General features: G+C 37.8%; 1 protein-coding gene across 1 annotated transcript in view; it reads right to left on the reverse strand.

The window, feature by feature from the left end:
- Positions 1–475: 475 nt before the first annotated feature.
- Positions 476–27,114, reverse strand: part of TNKS (tankyrase) — a 105,408-nt gene continuing 78,769 nt past the window's right edge. Inside the window, exons 13-27 of the mRNA XM_083352833.1 lie at positions 26,607–26,686; positions 25,172–25,317; positions 23,652–23,817; positions 20,692–20,911; positions 20,421–20,530; positions 19,401–19,589; positions 18,429–18,666; positions 17,580–17,662; positions 16,653–16,773; positions 16,426–16,523; positions 12,903–12,977; positions 11,010–11,115; positions 9,037–9,223; positions 8,303–8,459; positions 476–6,904 (exon numbers count right to left, since the gene is read on the reverse strand). Coding sequence (XP_083208959.1) covers positions 6,818–6,904; positions 8,303–8,459; positions 9,037–9,223; positions 11,010–11,115; positions 12,903–12,977; positions 16,426–16,523; positions 16,653–16,773; positions 17,580–17,662; positions 18,429–18,666; positions 19,401–19,589; positions 20,421–20,530; positions 20,692–20,911; positions 23,652–23,817; positions 25,172–25,317; positions 26,607–26,686 — 2,063 coding nt within the window. The 3' untranslated portion in view covers positions 476–6,817. The remainder of the gene's footprint in view (positions 6,905–8,302; positions 8,460–9,036; positions 9,224–11,009; positions 11,116–12,902; positions 12,978–16,425; positions 16,524–16,652; positions 16,774–17,579; positions 17,663–18,428; positions 18,667–19,400; positions 19,590–20,420; positions 20,531–20,691; positions 20,912–23,651; positions 23,818–25,171; positions 25,318–26,606; positions 26,687–27,114) is intronic.

Here is a 27,114-nt window from a genome sequence, read left to right on the forward strand (position 1 = left end):
GTGTTTATAGGGAAACGTGATGATAAAAAGGTGGTTTACATCTGTGGTCCCCAACCTTTCTGGCTTGGCGGACTACTGGGGGGGGAGAGAAAAGGGATGGTTTTCTGCGAGTGGCAGCTTTGGGCACATGTGCATCGCTCACACAAGTGAAGCTGCATGCTCTCATCTGCCACTTTTGTGGCCTGGTTCTGAACAGGCCATGGCCTGGTGCCGTGCCAAAGTCCAGAGGTTGGGGACCCCTGGTTTATATAATGGCCAGACGTATTCCTAGTTTGCTCAAGTACAAGATACACTAAAATACACGCTTATCTGTGTGGAGGGTGAACAAAAGGCATTTTGAAGAAGTTAAGATGAAATACGGTAGTAAGCTAGGAAGGAAATCTCAAGACTGCTATCGCGACCAACCCTACTACTACAATTACAGGAGAATGGTTCCAGGATTGTTAATACGTCATAGTAAAAGTACAAATGTTCAAGTATTAAAAAAGGAGTGTTTATTGATTCTTTTCTGTCACAAGTACTATATGTCTGACATTAAGTGAAAGCACAAGAGCTAACTCGGTTGTTACATTGGCTTTATGCAAAATTCCATCACACTGGTAAATTAAGAGAACCTAACTCTTAAGAAAAAAAGGGAAATAACCAACTCCAACTCACAGACAATGAAGAAGCCATACCGAGACTTCATATGTTTTTCTATTGCCAAAAGAAATCAAGAATACAAGGCTAGCTATGCAAGCAAGTTACACAAGATTATTCTCAAAATGCAAAGCTAGTACTTTAATGCCTATGAAAATAAATGAGGTGCCAAAATGATCTAAAGAGGGTTGGGTTTTTTTGTTTGTTTTTTGTTTTGCAGTAGCCATCAACCTATATAAACAAAATCACCTATTCTGAAAACTTGCTGGAAGTCTTGAAGGCATGACAAATAAATTACAAAATATTGTTGAAATTGCACTATAAACAAAGCCTTTAAAACCTTTTACCAATAACTCTTTTTCCCGCAGAACCAGTACACAAAAACATCTATTTTATGATCAATAAATTACAAAACTGGTAGTGGTATACAGATATTTTTGTTTAGATGTATACTTGGTCTTTTTTTCCCCTTCAAACCTACAGACTAAAAGGAACATTAATGGAAGACAGGAAGAGGAAAATACGCCCTACATTATGGCACAAACTTTTAGGGAACTTTTGCTCCAAAAACAAAGCAAATGCTATAATTGTTAGCCTTTAAGCGGCTACAAGACTGCTTTGATACAATAGTTGTACAGCTACTTTTCTGAAAACTGTTCTCAATTATTTAGTCTGCCTCATGTTTTTCCCATCTAATAAAGCATGAAGGAAACTACATCACAAAACTCTTCTACAAGCCACAATTATGTATTATTCATTTTGCTTATTAACATCTGGCACCAAGTATAAATTGTATAAATAGAACAAATATACATGATTCTATTTTATTTTTCATAACCAATTGTTAGTTTTATCCAATTTTTTTGAATCATTTGGTATAATTTTGGCATAGGAGGGAGTACCCAAGAAATGAGTACCACCAAAGCCCTGCTTTGAAATCAAGAAATTCTGATTGTTGCTTTCTCACTAAAATATTTGTAATCTACAAACTTATGTTTTAATGGAGATTCAACTAATATTAGGTAGACAGGCAATTCCAATTCTGTTCCATATTTTTCCATAGCTATGAAAAAAAAGTACAGCATATGTAAATCTTGATTCTGTTGGCTGCAAAATACTGAGAAGTTATTAGAAAATGCTGAAGATATACTCTTAGTTTTAGAATATATGAACGCACCCAAGAAATGAACCATAGTGGATGAGTTTATGTTTTGTGTTACAGTAATTTAAAAACAAACAAACCCCATTATGGTTTACGGTTGTATTTGAATTCTGAAAATAAGGTCTCCAGCAAAAACCAAGTTTCTTTTGCAGACATAGTTTATATCCTTGTTTAAAAAGAATCAGCGGGATGGTTGGTGGTGGAATGCTTTGTTATACTTTCCCATAAGGCTGTAACCATGTAGTGCAGGGGTCTCCAACCCTGGCAACCTTTACAACTTGTGAACTTCAACTCTCAGAATTCTGAGAGTTAAAGTCCACAAGTCTTTAAAGTTGCCAAGGTTGAGGCCCCGATGTAGTATATGGAAATACTAGAAATGTTAACTCTTCCATATTAGATTGCAACCTCATGAACTACCATAGATAGTTGCAAGCCAAATCAAAGCATAAAGCATGGTCGCTGATAGCAAACTCGGTGGCTTTGTCCACATTTACAATAGCCCATACACAGACGCTACCCACGAAACAAGAAATTTGGATCACAAGAATCACTGTAGTTGTGTAGTCAGGCCTTCAAGGTCATACAATCCAGTAGTGGACTTTGCATGTTGGCTTCATTCTTGTAAACAGCAACTAGAGTTTAAATGGTACATTTTTGTACATGCTTTATGCTGCCATAAGAACATGCTTCAACAGACTGCATTTGGCTCATTAGGTAGTTGTGTCTTAGTCACTCCAGGATACAATAATATGCAGTTGTGACTTGGAGGAAGAAGCTAAGAAAATAGTATTAAAATAAGAGATACCAGGATGTCATGCATGTACATCAAGTTGAAGGCATATGTAAAAATCTAATTTTTCAGTGACAAAATTTAGTATTTTAGTAGGCAGATGGAATTGAAAATGTTTTGCTGCCTAGTGGGAAAATTCCTTAAGGGTGGAAACATACATCATGGAAGATCTATGAACTAACACTCCAGTTTTTCATTTTGCAAGTAGGGGAAATCCTTCAAATTGTTCTCTTTGTGACATTGCCCAACTCAAAAATTGCCTTCTTGGAACTGCTGCTTGGCCTACAATGGATAAAAGTGGAACACGCAGCTGCAGTAATTGGTCTGAATATCCTCCCCAATTCAAGTCTGCACATTACAACCGTTCATTATATCAGCTCATAGATCTCCAATGAAACTGCTGGAGATTCCAATCTGGAAATTCTGCCTTTTCATTCTAAAAACAGCATTTACCCATCTTGAGACAATAAAACGTTCTCTCGTATCTGTTTAATATTGTCATTAACATTGACAGATAATGGTCCCAGAAGAAGAAAAAAACCCATTACTACTGGAATATCACTGTGGCAGACAGCAAACCACGATGCAATGTCAGGCATTCAAGAATGCTGAGGATTATACTACAATAAAAATGACGACCATTCCCAAAATTCAGTGCCTCTGCACTGAATTTTCCAGGTTTGTGGACAAAGATTTAAATCAAAACCTTATTTATATGCAAAACAAATATCCCATGGTTTGGACATTGCATAAAAATAGTCTAAGAGATTATATTCATAAGGTACCATCTTTGAATTGGTTGGGACTTCTAAACAAAGCTGTAATATATTTTGCACTTTAGAGTTATGAATTCTGTATTCAGAGAATTCATAGGCTTCAATGAATGGAAATTTTAAAATATGCTGTATTTTTTAATTGATGGCTATTTTAAATACTTTATTCCATTTCTATCCCCCAGTTTACATGACTGTCTGCTGAGAGAGCAACTATGAGACTATTCCATCCTTTGTTTCTTCTATGAAATGGTTAACTTAGAGAAAAAGCCAAATTTTACATCTATTTGTTTTTGCAAATTCCAGCAATAAATAAAGCATAAAGTAGCTATCAGCTCTCTCCTCCTTTCCCCCTCTCCTCACAATGGCATGTGACATTAGGACAATCAAAAATAGCCAAATATATTATCATAGCTGTAACCCCCATTTCCCAACTCCCAGGACTGTAATTAAAAAAAGGCTCAACAGATTATTCACCAATTTATATTTATAGGTATGTACCTAAACATGTAATACAACAAATGTGTTGTTGCAAATACATACATCATATAAACATATTCATCAATGAATTGGCTGTAGAGTCCCTTTCAAAACTAAATGTTGCTGTAAGCAGATTTACTGCTATTTGTACTAGGTGTAACCTTCATAAATGATCAGGATACTTAAAATTCCTAATTACGGTTACAAGTGCTAGAATCAAGCCCACATAGATAATGCTCTATGGTTATATCCAACATTGTATTGTGACAGTAAGCCTGTCACATTTAAACTCTGAAAAAGTCTCAACCTATACATATTTCTCAGAGTGGAACAAGACCAATAAATGGCACTATATTTATGGCAACTTATTATCTCTTGATGTGGCTGGAGTTTTTTACCCCAGTGGGTTGAAGGAAGCCCTAAATGTAATTTATTTAAGGCTAACACCACTTTTGTTACTTTGAAGACTGCACACATATGACCAAATCACTTTTCCGGTTTTCTATTCAGAACATATTGAGAGATAATCTATCAAATATATTAGTTTGTCTTATCCCAAAGAAATATAGTTCAGAATCAAGTGTACAAGTCCTTTGCAGCAATTCTCAACTCCTTTATGTGGGAACATTAACTGAATGGCATTAAATGCTATGTGTGCAATTTTTTTTAGGATGCCCCTTATTAGGCTTTTAGATCACCAAAGACTTGAGTAAATTTGCATGTATATTTTTCAAAGTCTGACCAGAAAGGAGTAACAAAAATCATATTACTACAAGATACAAGTAACTGAAAATGGAATTCCTTGGACAGCACCTTTTAGTCTACAGGAAACATGTTATAAAACAGGAGCAATTTGAGATTCTCAGAATTTAGGATTCAAATTACTCATTAGATTAACCATCACACGGGAGGAAAAAGACAACCACAGAATCAATATTCTCTCTTACTGGAGGAAAAAGAACATTAGGCTTCCACATCCATGTTAACCATTTGGATTAAATATGAAAAAAACAGCTGAGTCCTAATTCGTATCCACGTGAAGTTGTCAAAATGTAGATTTTTCACATCTTTGCAATTCAACCATAGTTAGCACTTTGCCCAGAGCTGTGCTTAAAAACAAAGGTTTCTAAATGAATGTTCATCATCTGGATCCTTTCCAAATTTAGATATTTATTTCAGATCTTGGTGAGTTTGGGCCATATGTCATCACATGCCGAGAAACCCAGGCAGACTGAGTAACCTCAAACAACAGAAACAAAAGTGAAAGATTCACAGCAAGTTAACTTGTTTTGTCTCCTGGATCAAATGCTGAATCTGACAAATGTTTACATGATTTTTTTTCTAAACTGTACATCATTCCAATATGCATTAGATATATTTTTCTAATATATATTAGAAATCTCTTTGGAAGAAGATTTTTGGTGGTGGCTTTGTTCATCAGGTAAGACCGTTGCCCATTTCCAAGCAGATGCCAGTAGATTTCATACTATAATACCGTTACTTTCAAGGAATAAAAAAACGTCCACGTAAGAACTACCGGTATATTGCAAGCAAATTTTCTTTGGCTGTTTTAATTACCAAAGATTTTGCAAAGCAATATTGCAGTCTCTCTCCATTATATATTTTACTTATAGATCTCTACTACTACTTTTCCCTGAAAGTCACTGAATTGTTTAAAAATGATGGGGTTTTGGGGGTGGGTTGGGTTGGAGGGAGATTGTTTTTATTGGTAGATTTTTGATATTAATGATGATGACAAGGTGATATGTAAGTGGAATTGCCATAAAGAAAATCAGGGATGAATCCAGACATAATATAAAGAGTTATTCCTGTTGAAGGAAAAAGGGCCTCAAGCAAGCTTTACACTTAATTTTTATAGTCTAATAGGCCCTTTGTGGGGGAGAAAATGGTCCTTTTGGACTTTATGCACACATGTAGAATTGGACTAGGCTTCTGACTCACAGCTCTGCTCCCTTGCTGTTCATTATCTGATGAAAATATAAAAAAAACACCAGAACAAATACCAAGAGAAGATATCAAGTTCAATTGACCTTGAGGAATTTCACTAACTTGCTTACAACTTCACTTGAGCAAGGGCAGAGAGAAAACGGCATCCTGTGTCTAGTCAGTTTCATCCAACAAGTATTTCCTATTCATTTTATTAGACACATTTCAAACCGTGATACTGGAATATTAGACAGGAGAAAGCAAAACAGAGGAACAGAGACCATTTCTCAAAGAAGCTGCTACACACGGATGCTAGTATGAACACCTTATAAAGAAAGAGAAACTTGGTAGGAGTAAAGCAGGGCTTCTACCTCAAAATTATGTTTCTAGCAACATAAAAAGAGTTCATAGAAAGTGCAAAAAGAATCCCAGACCAAAGAACTGTATCTCTAACACCTTCTTGGATAAGAAATTCCTATTGCATTGTTAAGTGATTTCAGTCAACCTGACTTTGTGCAAAAACATCCTCAAGGGAGGGTCTGGCTCATTTTTGTAACAGAAGAATAAAGTGGAAATAAATAACTGACTAAAGGCTTCTAAAAACTAAAACCAGCCTTGAACGCTGAGGGGATGGCATGGGTTCAATAGAAGCTCTGCACTTCATTACAGCTCTTGCATCAGTATTGGCTGCTGTTCTTTCAAGAGAGTTGTAGCACAGTACTACAAATTACGTCTCCACATATCCACACGGAAGCAGTGATGCTCTCATTACACCCATGGCAACTGCAGGGAAAGTGAGCCTGAGAAAGGATGTTAAAAGGCAAATCTTTGTAAACATTTCCTCAAAAGGAATAGTAGCAACTGAGTACAGATCAGGTACTCAGATTCATTTACAGAGCAATGCTTTATAAAAGACATAAAGCAGTTCCAGAATGATGAGAATTCCATATAATGTTGATGTTTCGAAACTAATCTCAGCCATCCAGTACATAAGTCACGTAATCTACTTCAATGAACCAGCATCTACTAGGTCTTCTGTTCCGCAGCCACTGCTGTCTGTGAAGGAGTATCTGGCTTTACAATTTGGTATGCAATGAGATACTCGGGGTAAGCCTACAAATAAGCAGATACACCCATATTAATGCACATTATACAGAAATAATTTTAAAAAAACACAGAAAAAGTTCATTTTACTTAATTTTTATATTACTTCTGTCTTAGGAGATACAATTCTCTTATATTTTTGCTTCTAACGCAATCCATTTAATATCTGTCATGTTATGTAGAACAGATACTTTTCCATGGCTTCAAATAGAAAATCATCTTTTTTTTACTTGTTCATTTGGGGAAAAATGGCATACTCTAATGGGGCAGAAAAGATGTATAAAAGCCAAGGTCAGCATCTGATATCTTCCTAAGTATTGTCTGAAGAGAAACTGACCACCAGGAACTGCACTGAACACTTCTAGGGAGTGCAAAGGTCACAGTAGGCGAGGCAATGATATCTAATTGATGGAAGCAATTTTTTGTCTGATTTTTGGGAAGAAGTAGTAGTAGTTGTTGTTATTGTAGGAATTACACCAGACAGTATTCAAAATCTGTGTATCTGATGTGGACTTTTATCCATTTGCAAAGTGCTACTACACTCTTCTCTGCCGTGCTCGTTCCTTTCCTCCTCTGCAGAAAGGAGATGGCGTGGAAAGTGATCAAAGTTTTGGAAGCATAATTCACAGTCTAATTCATGAAACCAACATCTCAACAAGAGCTTAAATAAGATCTTTTCACAGTGTGACATAAGTATGATACAGTATGACACATCAGCTCTAATATAAACAATTAAGCACCCTCCTAGATTTTGATGAGTAGAACGGCTTGAAAATCACTTTCTAATTTTCAAAAAGTGCTAAGGATGTCCTTCTTAAAGGCAGGAGCTGCTAATTTTGTTTACAGAGTACAATACTGCTCCAGTAGTTTACCACAGATCATGGGCGCATATTGTTCTGGAGGAAAATTCAGCCACTGTTAGTGCTAGAGAAAAGTGCCTCTGCAGACGGCAGAAGGCAGCATTTGCTTAATCAAACTTTTAAAACAGGCTTCGGGGTCTTGCAGACTGCAGGAAGACCAAAGCAAACAGTTATTTACTCCTGATTTAAGGCAGTTTGCACTGTAAAGCATGAAAGAACCCTGCATCTTTTTAAAAACATCTACTTTGTCACGGTAATATTCTGTGATGCTCAAGCCAACCGGAATTTATCATTAACAATAGGAAGTTGCTCTGACGCCTTTTTGGTGGTGCTTAACAATGCATGGCCTAAGGCAGGGGTAGGCAACCTCAGCTCTTTTATGACTCATGGATTTCAACTCCCAGAATTCCTGAGCCAGCTGGCTCAGGAATTCTGGGAGTTGAAGTCCATGAGCCATAAAAGAGCCGAGGTTGCCTACCCCTGGCCTAGGGCAAAGATTTCAGTGAGCCAATGAAGAAGACAGATGCCATTTTCATATGCCACCTACCTGTTCCCCTCTATAGATGACATACTCGGCATAGGCGAGTCCATTGACACTTGGCCTGCCAATTACAGAGTGATGTCCTGGAGGAGCGTGGGCCATTTTCATGGTACTAAACTGCAAGAAGGACTTTCCCAATGTCACACGGCAAAAAAGCATTTGTCTAAAAGAAGACAGAAAGAAAATAATGTAAAAAGCGCAGCAAAACATTTCATATGTACAATGTCAGAGATCTACAGGTTGTACAACCTATCGATTTTCAATTCTCAAACACTGTTTAAAGCAGGGGGAAATTTCCTTCTTGCTTAAATCATCAGCTCTTAGGACCATTTTACTATGGTTTTAATCACAATTCAGGAGCTACTTCAGAAAAACTATTTCCCCACAAATGCATGAATGGCTAAGTGAGTGATAGCAGAATATCTATACATTCTGCAAATAATTGGTCCTCAAGCCACTGCAGTTTGCATACTGAAAGAACAATCGGGTCATTTTTGTCATTTCAACTTGTTGCAATAAAAATTGTGTTTTATTCTTGTGTTCTTTGAACCATCTTTGACTTTGCAGAAGCCTCCAAGAGGCTATGGAGTATCCATATTTCAGCATTCATATTTTTTCAAGCTAGAAAACTAAGAAATGTGTGCTGTCTTTTTTCTAATTTTGCCTCTAAATTGGCATTCAGTCAGCTAAGGAAACATTGTACCTGATTTTCCACATACTCCAATGTATCAAGAACTCACCTGTGGCAGATATAGCAGGATCTATCTTTGTGTGTAGGACAGCCTGTGCCTCCTCCAATTCCATATACATATTGGTTACTTTTAGAGGAATTTTCTGCAAAGTAAATCCCAGCTCCAAACATCCCTCCAATGTATGCATGCCTTTCATCAAATCCTTTATGAATAATCGCATTAATAAAAGGAGAGCCTAAAGCAAAAAATGTAAACATGTATATGCACTATACGCACTGTAACTTCATCTTAACATCAAATTAGCAAAATAATTAATCCATGTTCCATCATATAAACCAGAGTTCCCCAACCTTTCTGGCTTGGGGAACAAGTGGGGGAAGAGGGGATGGTTCTGCACGAGCAGCTGGCAAGCAAGATCCACTTGCGCAAGTGGTAGGCACACAAACCTGCCTCTCACACAAATGGAGTCTGCGCGCACGCACTTGCCTGCTGTTCACACAAATGGGGATGTGAATACGTGTGTGCTCACCTGCCATTTCTGCAGCCCAGTTGCAAACAGCTCATGGCCCACTGGTGGGCCACAGCCTAGAGCAGGGGTGTCAAACTCGCAACGTCACATGACGTGTCGCGACTTTTTTCCCATTGCCAGCAATGGGGTGGGTGCGGTTTCAGCATGACGTATCCAGCCTGCGGGCCGGCAGTTTGACACCCCTGGCCTAGAGGTTGGGGACCCCTGATATAAACCAAGGAAAATCTGACAGAAAATTCTGAATTCCGAAGATTCAATGGATTTTCAAAAGAACAATTTCCATATATTTAAGGAAAATGTCGTACCTCCCACTCTTAATTTTTTTCCCCAAAGACAGAAAAACCTATCTTAATGTAAGGGTTGAGATAACACCAGAACTTACTGACATGTGTTAATATTAAGTGTACTGGAGAAGCTGGGTTGGGTTTCTCAGAAAAGAGAGAATCTTTTCAATTCCTTGCGCATAGTAAAGACAGCAGCCGTGGTTTGTATGGTTTGATTATGATTTTTTTTCCTAATAGGAAGCAATTGCAGCACAATTGCATCTATGAACGTAATCATTTTTATTGCTAAGCAACACACGCTTTAAGATTCTCTGAACTGACTGGCAGATTCCTTTTTCTATCTGTGGAGAAGGCTGGATTGCCTGGCATGCCTCTCTTGTTCTTTTCCTGACCTGCATCTTTATCACATTTCATTAGATGGGATTTTAAAAAAAACCCAGGTAAAACATTGGTCACGATAGAATTGCCTCCGCAAGGGAACACTGCTTTCACAGCAGGACTTTTCTACCACGTTCCTTCCCTTTCATCATAAACTTCTCCCCATTTCTTTGAGGAGCTGAAAAATGCTCTAGTGCAGGGGTGTCAAACTCAATTTCATTGAGGGCCGCATCAGTACTGCAGTTGCCCTCAAGGGGCTGGGTGGGCGTGTCCTACTGGGTGGGCGTGTCCTACTGGGTGGGCGTGGCTAGAGTGCGTATGGCCTACTGGGTGGGCGTGGCTAGAGTGCGTATGGCCTACTGGGTGGGCGTGCTAGAGTGCGTATGGCCTACTGGGTGGGTGTGGCCAGCTCTACATCATTCGCATCAAGGGTGCCTATGGGGGCCTGGGCAGGAGTGGGACAGATCTGAGGGTCTCTGGCAGGAGGAGGGTCTCTGGGCCAGGGCCAAGGCAGTGGGGGCCGTTCCCTCACTGTTTCCAGGATGGCTTCGCGGGCCGCATGAAACCACTTCGCGGGCCGGATCTGGCCCCTGGGCCTTGTGTTTGACATGTCTGCTCTAGAGTCTTACAGGAGGAGTAGCACACCTGTACTGATAAAGGACCAAAAAAAAAAAAATCAGCCAAAGGTCCATTTTGGCTTCTTGGAGCTGAGTCCAGAATCCACAATCAATCAAACAGCAGAATGGTAAATAAACCAAAGTACAATTTATGTACATTTAACCAGTGTTGTTATACTGCAAATACACATCTTAGAGGGCTGCCTTACATACCATGAAACAACATGCGTTCATTGTGATGATTATGGTTTTCTTCTGAGACTTCTTTCTGACGATGACAAAATCTCTCCCTTAGTTTTTTATTCACAACCTTTTGAATCTATGGAATAAGGAAAAAACAACAACAACAACACACCATGAAGACAAAAGTACAGAAGCCCGAGTCAGTATGACTCTATTAAGCTGCATAATTTTTAAAATGGATTCTGTGGTTTTGTTTTAAAAAAACTTAGTTTTAGTAATGACGACCAGAATAATTAAAGGTTAATTTAATTTGCTCCTTCTTTTGGACAGCTTTGTTTTCTGTTAGTAAGGCTCACAAATATACCTACAAACAGAAGTTCATGCATCTCAGGCAACCTCAAGTAGCTCAATTTTTCTCCAAACTATGAAATGGATATGATTTAGCTAAAGACTCATACTTACCACAGAACATCACATCACTCCAATTTGTTTCTCTTTTTAAAACTGTATTTTATGCACTGTATCTTTACTGTATTCTTAACAAATCTAGTATATGCTTATCCTTCCCTACAAAGTTCATATTAGCAGATTGTTAACTACATGAATATGACTGGGATAAACAGAAAATAATATATGCAGCTCAGGGTTGAATGGTGGAGTCCTTGGTGCTCTCTAAGCTTGTTTGCTTGCAGATGTTTCATTACCTGACTAGGTAACATCTTCAGTGCTAGAAGAGAGAGCAAACCCCACTCTCCTCTAGCACTGAAGATGTTACCTAGTCAGGTAACAAAATGTCGGCAAGCAAACAACAAACTCAAGAGCACTAAGAACTCCACAATTTGGATAAAATTAAGTCGCTCACTTACTCACTATGAGTAAAATATATTTGTTCTTGACCGAAACTGCATGCATTTTGAAAGAACAGAGCAATATAAAATATAATAAAAATTATGTATTACATATGTACATAATGTACATATATGTATGTTACATTTACTGTATAAAATAATAATTTAAGATTTAATATTTTAAAGCCACCAGGGAGATGAAAAGTGATTTAAATGTGCAGTCTTCCAAGCTGTGGTGGATGTTAGTATAAACCAAGGGACTTCAAACTTGGCAACTTTAAGACTTGTGGACTTCAACTCCCAGAATTCCTCAGCCAGCCCTGGGAGTTGAAGTCCACAAGTCTTAAAGTTGCCAAGTTGGAAGACCCCTGGTATAAATAAAGCAGCTGTCCTCCAAGAGGGCTGTTGCAGTTGTTTCAAAAGCTGCCTTTGCTTGGCTGCCTGGCTCCACAGATGTAGGATCTGTGCATGTGCATGCAGACATGCAAGAACAGCCTTTGCAGCAGCTGCACAAACATGCAAGGGGTGAAGTTGCTTTGGTGCCGCAAAGAGACTTGCTTTGCTTGCACTAATGCACTTGTATTTTTACATATATACATAATTTATATTAAGTATTTTTTACGAAGATAAAAGATAAACGTGAACATATATAGAAGGAAAAAGAAAGATAAAGAAAAAGGTATTGAAAACAATCGAGAGCAAAGAAAGAGAAGGATAAGAATACTTAAAATGATTTCTAATTTTCTTTACAGCAGTTATAGATATACTTAATACAATCTCCCCTCTTCAAAATTATATAACATAGTTCCCTTCTCCCCATACAGCCTTTTTACATTGGCGAATCCAGAAATCACCAGTTCATTTTTATTCATTTTCAGCAAAAAGGCCATTACTAATGAACTTTGTAAAGCATCTCTTTCAAATGCTTTGCCCACCCTAGATGATAGTCAAAAGAGCTTCAAAATCAAGGACCTGAAGACACAGTATCATCCCTACTTCCTTCTGCTGGGATCAATTGATTTGATGTTTCCGTCAAAATTTTTTGAGCTAGGCATATAAACCCTTTGAAACTTACCCTAATGACATTATACCTGTTGAAGATTCCCCCAGCATTACCACCATCTCTGTGTTCCCTGATGGTGCTCTGCATCTGTTAAACAATCAAATGGTAGAGTCAGTAAACATAAAATCTTATTTAGTTGATAACAATTCTTGGATAAATCTAGGTAAATGCTGCCAATATTCAAATTCAATTCGGTTTATCATAAACAAATACAGATGGGCTGTCAATAAATTAACCAGGACATTTCAAAGACTGTGGAGGAGGAAAAGGGATGGGGAGGGGGGGGGGGGTAGAGAGAACAGTCTTCACTTGGTGGTGGTCTGGAAAAACAAAGACATCCTGTTTGTCTCGCCTTCTCTGTCCTGCTGTTTATCTGGAACCAAGTCAGTCAAGCAAGATAAGAATGATTAATGCTGCTAGGCAGCAGTCCATCAGCCCAACTTCTCTAGGGTATTCCTCAAAATACTCACACCCCCTTGGGACCTCATTATCAAACTTGTTATTATTATTGTTATGTCAGTAGCTTTATTGCAAAGAAGGTTCCTTTGAAGCGAGAGGCTTGGGTGCAATTATTGGCTAACGTTGTAAAGGCGGGAAAACCCGGGCTAGGGATTGGATACAGTTCAAACGGCTCGAGTATATAAGCCGGAGTTATTTTGACAGTTGTCAGTTGACCTATGTGTATTAATAAACCTTTTGCTGTTAAACCTTCACTGAGTCATTCGTCTGTCTGAACCTAACAAGTGGCGACGAGGGTGGGATCGACGGCGGACTAGTGAAGGATCGTCGAGAACCAGCTGAGCGTAAGGCGGTAAATTTAAAAATACACAGTCAACCGCAAGCAGCCGCGGCGGAATCGACAAGCCTCCGAATGGCGCAACTTGGCTCTTTAAAAGAATTTGATCCAAACTACCCAGAGGACTGGGAAGAATATGTTGGACAGGTCGAAGGGTTTTTGCTCGTGAACGGCATAACCGACGACCGTAAAAAGGCGGCTGCCTTATTAACTATCAGCGGCACACCCGTGTACCGGACTGCCGTGGGACTCTGTCAACCGTTGCCGAAAGTATGTCAGTCAATGGGAGTCAAATCGAACACGGGGGCGATACTGCATCTTGGCTTAATCAAAACGACTTGTCAGATAGTGGAGGAGAAGTGGAAACTCAACCCAGTGTAGCTGTAGCAAACCCACAACATTTTCAAATTGATTGGGAGCTGTTCCCTACGGACAGGCCAGCAGTACCTGAGCAACAACAACAACAACAGCCACAACAGCAATTACAATCAGTTAGTAGTGAATCTTCAGAGCCTGTAACCCAAAATTCCAGACCCATAAATATCAGCCAGTCAATCAGTCAGTTAACAATGACGTAAGAGGCAAGTCCAATAGATACCCATCTAGGGTCCATAAGCCACCCAAATACTTGAGTGATTACATCAACAAATAACATCAACTGGGGGGGAAGGGGTGTTATGTCAGTAGCTTTATTGCAAAGAAGGTTCCTTTGAAGCGGGAGGCTTGGGTGCAATTATTGGCTAACGTTGTAAAGGCGGGAAAACCCGGGCTAGGGATTGGATACAGTTCAAACGGCTCGAGTATATAAGCCGGAGTTATTTTGACAGTTGTCAGTTGACCTATGTGTATTAATAAACCTTTTGCTGTTAAACCCTCACTGAGTCATTCGTCTGTCTGAACCTAACAATTATCCTATTCAGCACACCTTTGCATAAATCCATGTACGTTTCTTGATTACAATAAGAAAGAGGTTTGCACTGTATCTGTTACGTTTCTTCACCTCCACATTTAACTTATGGCCTGGTATTCCTTGAAAGTGTCCCACCTAAGCAGCCAGCCAGCCTGGGCTGACTTTGCTTAGCTTACAAGTGCAGAGGACATCGGCTGAGTGCTGCCACCTTCTGACTCATAAAGAAAGAGACTCTCAAATTTTGGGCTGTATGAGTCTAGTTGTGCAATTTGACTTCTCTCGGTGATAGCAAGACTTCATTCCTGATTTATTTCTGCACCTGGTCAACTCTCAAGACTCCATCTGCACATCATGTATAATCAGCATAGAAAGATTTTGAAGAAAAAAAGAAGCAAATTACACATGATAAAAGTCCTTCTAAACAGAACTATCACTGGCTAAGTGGGTTTGGGACTAGATGTAAGGAAAAAAGGTTTCAACTTTTCCTTATCTGCTACTTCTGAAATTCCCAGTTTCCCCATCTGCTTTCGGTAGACATTTAATGATATCTATTGCACGAAACCCTGAATGCAAGCTATCCTAAATAGGGGTTTCTTTTTAAGTACAGGAAATAGAAAGATCTCTTCAGACTGAGGGAAAGTAATACTTCCATAAAATTCTAAACTTTTTACACTGCAAAGCCTCTTTAGGCAGAGGAACTGAAATAAACCATAATGCTGCATTCATTCTAGCAATATGCAAAGAATACATGTAAGCAAAAATATATCCCTAGGTGAAAAAAGAATGTTCTTCTACTATGAAAGTGACTCAAAGGTGTGACAAACCTCCACCCTAGATTTCCATTCTTTGTATATCTTGGCTGCTCTGTCCTGCACTATGCTACCAATAGAAGAGAATACCTGTAGCTCAGTAGTCAACTGTGGAATCCTTGGTGTTCTTTGACCTTGGTTGTTTGCTTGCAGATATTTAGTTATACAACTAGATCTCCAAAGCTAGAACGGAGTGGGGTTTTATACGGGTGTTCTAGGCTGGCAGTAGTTGCTGGGGTAGAGAGAAGATTCCCATCCCTATGTCACCTGTCCTCTTAATTTTTGTTTCTTATTTAATCTTTCTAATTTTAATTGTTTTGCATTACTTTTTTTTTACTTTTTATTATCCTGTAAGCCACCCAGAGTTGCTGTAACACTGAGAAGGGTGGCATATAAATTTGGTAAATAAATATACAGTAGTAGCTTGCCCTGTCAATGTTGATGAGTTGTTACTTTCTCCTTGGTAGTTCCTTGGTCACGCTGCTGTTTCCTGCTTGTTTGTCTTATGTTAATCCCTGCTTATCAGGGTGTTGATTGCTTTTGTTTCCTCTTTAGCTTTTTTGGGGGGGGGGGTCTCTATTGAATGATACGTAAATGTGGTTTACCTCTATGTGTTTTTTAATGGCTGATTTGTCTGAATGTCAAGCATCCAGGAATTCCCTAGCACTTTTTGGATTTAGCTTGCTCTAGGATGTTGTTTCCTACCTCTGAAACATGATTAGGTCTGTTCATGTTTTGTGAAATTAAGGGGTTTTCATGTCTTTTGCAAAGTAGACTGCATATGTACAAAATTCCACTATGTTATCTAAAATTACTTGACTACCTGGGTGTTGAATGAACCTTTATTGTCAAAGTACAACCATGTATAGATTGAGATTGGCTGAGCCTCCCTTCATGCCCCCACCCCCAACTTACAGTGACACATAAGGGTTGCATAGTACAGAAATGTTGCAAACAAAGAAACAATTGTGTTATATTCAAAGACCTATTTTAAGACTATTTAAAATTATTAATTTTTACCTCCTCTTCTACAGATTGGTATTCTTTATCATCAGGAGCAAGATCTATAAGAATTGTCCCTTGGCTGACACAGTGAAAAGTCAGATAAGGATTGGTGCCTGAAAAGGAAAATATATTAAACTTGTATGCACATATATTCAGCAAGAAGAACCAATGATAAAACTAGGACTGATGGCGTACTGTCCACTGCCATCATTTTAAAATTTCTAGATTTAAAGCAGACTTACCCTGTTGCCCACCTAGAAGCCTCTCTACACCTTTTATTAACTTATGACGATGCCCATAGGCATTGATGCCAATTTCTTTCAACTCCTCATGACCCATGTCTGCTAGTACATCCAAGGTAATCTGAGTAGCACAGACAGAAGGAAAAAGTAGCATTTTTCATTAGACACTTTGAAACTAGGAAAGCCAGCATATTTTAAGTAGGGATGGGGAAAGGATTCTAAGAAGATCAAGGGCCCAGCTGGCTGGTCAGATAAATTGTACTGGGACAGCTGAAGACAGGAGAAGAATAACTGGTAGCAAGCACCAAACATTTCTCTCTCTCTCTTCAGCCTTCAGCACAATATGAGTTTCATGCCCCCAGCATAGAGAATAATTACAGAGAGCAGAAATGGGACATATTTATTCATGTTTGCATTGGGTTTTTTAAAAAAAATGTAATTTGAACTTCCTTTGCTGAAGCAATGGATGGAAAAATGCTAGGTAATTAACATAAGCACCAAGATTCCTTTTTTTTGTTTTTAAGATAGAACTTAGAAAAATTATTTACATGTTAATTGAAATGAGAAGAAACAAAGTAGAACTAATACTATACAAGATACCTGGATTTTTTTTAAAAAAAGAGGGCTATAGGGCTGAAGAAAAAATAAACCGATTAAAGTATCACTTGAATTGCTTTGCTCAGCTTAAGTAAAACTGAATGTCATCAAATAGTTAACTCCAGGTAACTTCTCATTAGCTTTTTAAAAAATTCAGTTTACCATAAAGTATGTCAGGTGGTTGCTTTAGAAATAAAAGACCAAAGCATTCTGACAGAAAACTTAGCTACGAGGCTCTTTGGATGCTAGCCATCATATCTTTCCATTTCATGCACATTACTGAACTGAAATAGAAGAATAAATGCAACGCTAGCTTAGGATCATTTTTACCTGTTCTGTTTCGAATATGTCCCGGAGATGCTCCAGACCCAAGCTTTTCAAGAACTGGCTGATATTCATGTCAAGACCAACAACTACAACAGAAATATCCTTCATGTAAGTCATCAATACAAACTAGTCACCAAACCTCCATATAAATCCTTAGTCCTTTAACTGTAATCTTTTCGATCTGAAATATTTCCTCTTATTGCATCTTATACAAGAAAACAAATCTTTACTACTGGTAGAAAAAAAAGTAAAGAATAAACAAGAGACATAGAGCCAAAATGTATGGGATTTTTTTTATGGCAAATAATATTAATTCTCATTATGAATAAAATCTTCTCTTTTGGTGAGCATTAAGAGGCTACATGTGGCAGATAAAGTTACCATCTGCACATTCCATTTTTTCTGCTCTATCCACCTCCTCCTCCTCTAATGTTATATAACTTTAATGAGTAACCTACTCATGCTGGTTGGTAACGTAGCAAACACCAAAAGATATTTCACCCTCCGAACATCCATCAACCTACAGTTTTTACAATGTTGACTATAATTTTATATATGCCTTATACCAATCGAGTTTGTACACAAAGACCAAATATTCTATATGTTCACTAATTTAAAAGTCCCAAATAAAAAGACAAAGTCCAGAAAAATAGTTATTCCAAAGGGAAAATCTGTTTTATCTATTTCTTCAAGTGTTAAGATTCCCACTCCACCCCTCCCACCCCGACAAAGCTTTAGAAGTCATGATCTAAACAAGACCTTATTTCCTCAAAAATTCGGATAAAAGATGATTTCCCATTATGCATATTTAGGACTGTGACTTCGGCAATTTCCTATAATTGGGAAGAGTACCTTCTCCTTCTTTCCTCTCTGTTCCTGTTGCTCCATCTCCAGCATTAGATGCGCCTGCCACTGCCATTTCAGCCAGAGGTCCTGCAAGGTTATCTATACTGCTGGCAGCAGACAGACAGGATGGAGTGGATGCTGGTGAAATGACTGAGGCACTAACAACAGTGGCTTGAGGTTTAAAGCATGTTGGCAAGGCTTCAGGAGGCATTGCATCAGTAAGCAGAGCTCTGATATCGTCAGCCTGAAAATAATAAAACCAAAACCAATCATTTTTAAAGAAATAGTTTAAACAACAGTTAACTATCCTCTATATTCAAAAGCAAATATTCAAAGAATATTTGAATATTTGCAAATATTCAAAAGCCCTCAATCTTTGGAACAGTAACACAGAGCTAGAAAGGCATTTACTTTCCACAACACTTTGAAATATTACAAAATAGTTTACCCCCAGATAAGTTCTCTTTTACGTACTCTGTACATAAATTTTTTAGGTGTCCACATGTACGAAGCATTTCAAAAGTGCATATTTCATTTTGGATGTTACAGATAAAGTTCAAGCAATAAAAATGAAAGGAATAAAGCAATTTATTGAATAATGTTTGCAACCACAATACAGACTATAAGTTGTATGAATGAAGCGATGGATTAAAAAAATCAGGCATTCAATCTGCACGAAACAAAAACTTCCTTAACCTGCCTTAGCAAACATCCAGTAAATATTGAACCAATGTGGCATAATAAATTGTGTGATGTTCTTTATTGCTCATTGGATGAGCATACTATACACAAAGCCTTAGCTCCTCGAAATTTTTAAAGGAATAGATTCAGGTCAAATCCATTTCTGTATGTTTACTGAGACGTTTCACTATATTAATGTGGTCAGTGAAGGAAATAAATGACTATCTGTTGTAGTCAACTGATCTAAATATTGAAATAAGAGTCATCATTTTTTAAAACCAAACCAAACCAACTTACTGTGGCAAGATCCAAAGGTGTTTGGCCTTCTTGATTCTTCATTGTTGGATCTGCTCCATGAGCTAGGAGTAGAGCACAGAGTTGTGTCCTTCCTTTTTGCGCTGCTTCATGCAATGGCGTAAATGCCCATTTATCTGTAGCATTTACACAGGTATTATACTTAATCAATAGAGCTGCTATATCCACATGCTGAGGAAAAATGAAAATAAAATAAAAGAAGATTCTCAATTTAAAGAGGAAAACAAACATTGTGAAATGATTTGTTGTGCATTCAAAGCTATGACAAAGCTGGATGTATTCAGCACTGAAAACATAACAATTTATGTTTTTAATTGGATAATTTTATACAAAGAGATTTATGAGAAACAAACATACTAGTTAGCCAGTAGGTGAAATATACAACTCCTTCAGTTCTTCAATGATCTAAACTTCCTTAATACGGGAGATGCATTTGTCATTTTTATTTTTTTATGCAGAAACTGAAAAAAGCTAACACCAATTACAACTAAGACAAAAAACAGAAGATACGACTTTTGATCCATACATCACTTAATCTAGTCTAGGTTTTCACAATAGAGAATATATACAAAGAGATAACATGATATTCAAATTACTTTTTTAAAACAACAAGCAAGACAAATCTTATACTGTGGGGTCCTTGGTGCTCTCTGAACTTGGTTGTTTTCTTGCAGAAATTTCATTATCCAAATAAGTAAAATCATCAGTGCTAGAAGGGAATGGAGTTTGCCTAGTTGTTCTGTAACCTAGTCTGCAAGAAAACAACCAAGCTCAGAGCGCGCCAATGACTTCAATTCAACCCTGAGTTACAAATGTTTTTGTCAACTGGTACAAATCTTACAATTCCCCTTGTACATATTTTAGCAACATTTTGTAGAAGACTGAAATAAAATCAATTTTATGCTGTTATTTGGTTACCCTAGTTTCTTCTACTTGTTTCATACTTGTTTTAGTGTAATGCAAGTTGTACATCTTGACTACACTGAGATAATTAATGCTTACCCCATAGGATGCTGCATTATGTAGTGGAATTAATCCTCCCTTATCTTGAGCGTTAACATCGGCACCATGTTCTAGAAGATACTCAGCAACTTCTAAATTATTATAACCAGCTAGGTGTAAAAAGAAATACAGCATGAGTGAAAACTCAGCAATGAAGGAATCGTAGACCAAACACTGTAAGAAATGGTTAGAAACACACACTTTTAAAAACTTCTTAAATCTGTTCCAACGAGGATTTCCTATGAATAAATTAACCCAATCCCTCACTTACCAGCAAGATGTAATGGAGTGGAGTTTCGTCCCTGGGTGTCACGGCAATTGATGTTTTCTGGAGAGCATAATTTCTGAACTCGTGCCAGGCAGCCCTTTTTAGCAGCATCCAGCAGCGCAGCGTCACCTCGCAGCAGGTCCTGGATATCAGTATCTCCCTCTTTCACCAAGTCTAGAGGAGTGTTGCCATCTCTGTTCTTTTTGGTTGGATCTGCTCCGTGCTACAAACAAAAATTTCTTACTGTTTTGCAGCTGAAAACTTTATCCTCCATGCCACCAAACATAGCACCATGCTATTTATGTTTTAGCACGATATACAGGAGGACTATCAAGGTGCTTTGAAAATAGTATAAGCAAACAGGACACCTGCTTTAAGAACAAGGTTTTCCAAATTTAAAAGAAGGTATAAACAAATACCATGCTTCAACTAATATCTAACTTTGAGCAGATTTCGTTTCACACCCTTCTGATTCATTCTCCAAAGGACAAAAGTATGCTGAGAATCCTACCTTTCTTTGAAAATGTGCCCTGCAATGATTGTCTCTGCAGGCAATTAGTTAGTCCTCAACTTACAACCACTCATTTAGTGACCGTTCAAAATTACAGTGACACTGAAAATAGTGACTTACAACCATTTCTCACACTTAAAACCATCACAGCATCCCCACAGCTTAACAACCATGGTAAAAAGATAATAAAACTGTGCATGACTCACTTAACAACCACCTTGCTTAGCAGTGGAAATTCTGGTTTCAACTGTCGTAAGTGGAGGACTACCTGTAATTTCTACAGGGCAGAAGAGCTTTGGTCCAATTCGTGCAGAAACTACACGATGACTCTAATTTATGCATGCTCAAATTACTCTAAACTACTCAGCACTTCTCTGAAAAGCTAGGCATAAACACAGGTGTGTGCTGCAGAGGGGTGTTTCAGGCTAAGAAATGATTTTTTACTTGGATCCCAGTCAGAGGCTATGGCTTTGATAGCCATTGGTGGCCACAGGAATTATGTAGTCGCTACTCCAAAACAGGTTGCACGACTTAAGATATAAAGCCTAAGGAGGAGAGGTTTCTAGCCATCAACTCTCCAGCCTCAGCATCACCGTGCAGGCAATTCTTTTTAAAGCCTCTCTTAGGACCCGCGCATTCCTAAGAATTGCTGCTAGGTGGCAGTTGGTTGTTGACCGACCGTGTTTCCCCAAAAGTTAGACCCAGCTCGATAGTAAGCCCTAGCTTGATTTTTGGGGGTGGGCCTAATATAAGTCCTACTCCAAAGCTAAGCCCTAGTTTTGGGGCGAGGCGTACCCCTAAAAATCAAGCTAGGGCAGGGGTAGATGTGAAGCTGCCCCACGGGCGTCACACCCACTTACCTTACCGGTAGGACCACCAAAGCCAGGCCTCCCACACCTGTCGCACTGCTACTTCTTCTGTGGCTGCTTGCCTCCAATTGTGGCCAGCCGCCATGTGGCCCATTGCGCTGTTGCCATTCCTCAAGGCAGGATGCCGCATGGCGTTTCAGGCTGCTTCTGCTGCTTGCGCAGTGCTTCGGGCCACTTCTGTTGCTTGAGCACTTTGGGCTGCTTCTGTTACTTGAGCGCTTCGCGCCGCTTCTGTTGCTCGCGGCAGGAGGCCACATGGCACTTCAGGCCGTTTCCATAGTGGAAACGGCCCAAAGAGCCACACAGCATCCTACCGCCAGCAGCAGAAACAGCGGAAAGTACCATGCGGCATCCTGCTGGGAGAAGCAGCAACAGTGCAATGCGCGACATGGGGTCTGGCCGCAACTGGAGGCAAACGACGGCAGAAGAAGTCAAGCAGCGGCACGACAGGTGTCAGGGAGTACGGTGGGAGGCCTGGTTGTGGTGGTCCTACGGTAAGACATTCTCTGAAATTAAGTCCTAGTGCCTCTTTTGGAGGCAAATATATGAGACCGGGTCTTTCGGGGAAATGCGGTAACTGGTATTTCTCCTCTGAGAAATGCTTTTGAGTAAGAATGTCCAAGGATTTCCAAATAAATGTTTCATGGATATATTGTATATGTATGTGTGTGTGTGTGTATATATATATATATATATGTCAAATACTTGTTAACTATTTAGATTACCTTGCTAGGCCCCAAACATGGGGCAAATCTTTATTTCCTGTTTCAGCCTAGAGAGATCCTGTGGCTCAAGAGGTAAAAACAACTGCCTAATGTGCAATCAGCCCAGGTTCGAATCTCAGAAGGGTATGGCTGACTGATGAAAACTAATAAGTTTGAAATGCATTTCAGTCTCCCTTAATTCTTTGTTAGTAATCTACATAAATATAGATAGATAGATAGATAGAATATATATATATTGTTTGTATGTGTATATATATATATATTGTTCGTGTTTGTGTGTGTGTGTGTGTGTGTGTGTGTGTGTGTATATGTATATATATATATATATATATATATATATATATATATATATATATATATATATATATATATTCATATTCCTTTAGAGCCAGGGGATGAAAGTATAAAACAAAGCTACGTCTGTGTATTCCTGATGTCATGACATCATGTTCTGGTAACTCATATTATGGCAACCAGGTATAACATTTAACTTTTATGTTTGGGTTCTGTATAAGCAGTGGCAATGGCAGACTGAAGCCAGCTTCGCTTCTCTGTCTCTCCAATTTGACAAATTTACTGGCAGCATTATATCCTAATTGCTACTAACAGTTTTGCGGGAGATTACAAACCAGCATGGCCACATGATCGACTGTACAGCTCAGCGCATATGCAAACTATTCCTTTGCAGAGATACTTTAATTTGTAGCTATACTGCAATCTAAAATCAATAAACAAATGTTTATTATTATCCTAAGAAGAGTTCTATTCAGAAGAAAATTACACAGAATTATTGCATATTATGTGTCATAGCCTGAAGTAACAAAGACTCTTTTAAAAAAAACAATTTAAAGTACATACTTTGAGGAGAAGCTTGCAGATTTCATATTTTCCCTTTGCTGCTGCTTCATGTAGTGGTGTAAACTTCCATAAATCAGCAACGTTGACCGAAGCTCCATGTCGCACTAATAACTCTGCAACTTCATAGTGTCCATATGAACAAGCGTTATGTAGAGGTACTAATCCACTGATAAAATTAAAAAAAGAGTATTTATTGAGATTTAAAAGCAAAAAAATACAGTTATCCTTCAAAATAATTGCCATCTTGCTTTTCTATTTTAGTCAAGTTATTTTAACTGAGGTTATAAAATGTCTGCATCCAGAAACTCACTTTACAGAGGGGGGGGGGGAGTCAACTTTCAAACACGTGAAAAATGTGGCAATAATCTAATGATATCATTGCAAAGGTAAGGCTGAAATGACCAAGATGGAGGCACAGCAATCTCAGTTTCTGCACACATTAATACTGAGCAAGATTAAACAGATGTGAATTTACTGTTTTTCTTTTTTGGCTTAGAAAAGAAACACAATAGATGAAGAAATCTTTAAACTGCACCTAAAGGACAAGGAAGCAAACGCAGAAACAAAAGAGATCCATTTATTTATTTATATTCTGCCTTTATTATTTTTTTTTTTTAAAAAAACTCATGATGGTGAACATATCTAACAGTCCTTCCACCTCCTATTTTCCCCCACAACAACCACCCTGGGTCTGGGTTGGGCTAAAAAAGATTGACTGGCCCAAGATCAGCCCCTCTGGCTTTCTTGCCTAAGGCAGAACTAGGACTCAGCCTTCTGGCTTCTATGCCAGCATTTTAATCACTACACCAGTCTTTGTTTTGTAAACTTTGTTTATGGATCTGGACAAATTATAAAAATACAACTACTACTGGAGGATGGTTGGACAGATGAATGGATGACAGACAAGATAAATAAGAATGATAATGTAAGACAGGCCTGAAACAATTCAGAACATACATTACTATGATTTTTGTTAGGAAAGCCAGTATATCTGACATATATGTCTTATAAAATGTTTAAAAAGTATCTAGGAATAGTCAGAGATGAAGGGGAAATTGCACTACAGCACAGATGGTAATTTTTTTATTTATTTTTTATCCCACCTTTATTAATTTTATAAATAATTCAAGGTGATGAAGACACCTAATACTTCTTCCTCATCCTGTTTTCCCAACAACCACGTTATGGAGCTGGGCTGAGAGAGAGCGATTGGTCCAAAATCACCAGCTTGACTTTCATGCCTAAGGTGAGACTAGAATTCACAGTCTCCTGGTTTCTAGTCTGGTGCCTTAACTAGGCAAGAAACGGCTCTCATGGATACTGGCTCAGTCAGATTAGATGTCCTGATCCTCTGCTTGAATATGGCCAAGGTTTTAATGAGCAGATATTGCTGGAACTAGTATACCAAGGGAAGAAATAATGTATTTTACAAGGTAAGGTGGACCAAGGAAGTTTTCAAAGATGAGAGAGAGTTCATTCTGCCCATACATAAAACAGTAATATTGCATGGTCACAATTACCCTTTATCCTTTGCATGTACATCTGCTCCATGATGAAGCAAGTATTCAACTACTGAAACTCGATTATAACCTGCAGCAAAGTGCAATGGGGTTGAATGACGTCCCTCCAAATCTCTACAATTCACATTCTGCGAACTGCATAGTTGCTATGTAAAAATGAGAAAGGAAAACATCCATAGTAGAACTCACCACAGACATTTCAAATAGTCTTCCACACCTTAAGACATTATAGTAAGAATAATAAAGATCTCTGGGCAATATAAAAATAACTTAAGTCTCTGGGAACAAGTTATCTTACAATAAAATAATTAAGATTCCGTTACAGGATATTTTCCAGAAATAAAAAAAAATCCAATAATGTGAAGCTAACATAGCATTTTTGAATTTGACACAAAGTAGTGCAAAGAAGTGGGAATCAATCAATGTGTCAACTTTTATTTTTACTAAGAAAAATTAATCATTTGCAGTCTTATAGGAAACTTACTTAAAATCTGTAGTTCCACTAATGACCTAACAGGATTGTTAAAAACAATATATGGACATAAAAAACATGGCAAACTAAATCTATCCAAACAAATATAAAATCTAGTTAAACAAATAATATAATAAATTGAATACAAAACGCTCTGTAATAAAATTGATTTGTGGCACATTTCATCTTCTGGCATATTTTAAGTGCTGCTGCACAGAATCTGGCAACCTTGCATGGTATCTGAGAGCAGCAGGGAGATGTAGAATTGTCCTAAATGGTGAAATAAGACTAATATGGTCAGAAAAGTGTCCAAATATGGAAGTAGAATACCTCATAAATATATGGGGTACTATTACAGAAACCTCTTTCAATATAGCTATGAATCGTATTAAAAGAATAATGTGTAATGCAATTCTATATTTTATTACATTAAAAACAACTACTGCTAAATTTAATTTGCTAAAAATAAATTTTTCATGGTTCTATTTCAGCTTCAATTAAATAGCATTTATTCAAGAGCAGGATATTTGTCAGTTAGGAAAGTTTCAAACCCAATATTATTTTTCATAATATTAACTATTACATATATATTTAATGTCAAAAATTTGTTTTAGTACAAAATATTATTCTCTCCTAAGCTTGATTTTCCTCTTCATTAATTATGGTTTATCATTTTATCCAAAAATGAAGCACTGTGCTTAATTATTTCTGCTTAAAAAAACTAACTTAAACTTACAGTTAAGCACAATTAAGACTAATCAGGGTACTAGGTAGGACTGCAATACAAATTAACATTATAAAAAAAACCAAATAAACCAATCTAACAACCTAAAAATTGTAGGACAGAAGAATGGAAGTCCAATGTCCACTGCAGACTATCATTGCAAAATACTTTTTCCCTCATTATATTAAAAATGGCTATATTTATCTTAAATTTCTTATAAACCTTAAATTCCAACATACCTTTACAGTTTCTAAATCTCCAGCTTTAGATGCTTCCAACAGTCTATAATCTACATCAGAGGTATGTATTGGAGTATTTTCTATTTAAAGATAAAAAAAACAGTAAGCATTGTAGTTTTAAAGGATATATTTAGGTTAGACACTATTCTTAACGCTCAGAATAACAGCATATTCTTTCTAGCATTGTGATTATAACTGAGTTACAAATATGAACATTCTCAATTCAAATCTCAAAGCTTGCATAAATTCATGGACTTAGCATCCCAATATTGTAGATCAAAGTAAGTATCATTAAAAGACTTAATAGTGCTAATTTACTAATATTTAAAGCACTTAACTCTATGTGCATATATTTATGTACCAACTATGTCATTCCTTTTCAGATGGACAACAGCAACTTAAGAGATGAAGGGCATGACATTTGAAAAAAAGAAGGAAATGTAATTACATCTAGTTTACAACAATATAATTCATTATACTACACCTGTAGGAAAATGTGTAAATTGGA

The sequence above is a fragment of the Vipera ursinii genome, assembly GCF_947247035.1.
Source record: "Vipera ursinii genome assembly, chromosome: 2".
Lineage (NCBI taxonomy): Eukaryota > Metazoa > Chordata > Lepidosauria > Squamata > Viperidae > Vipera > Vipera ursinii.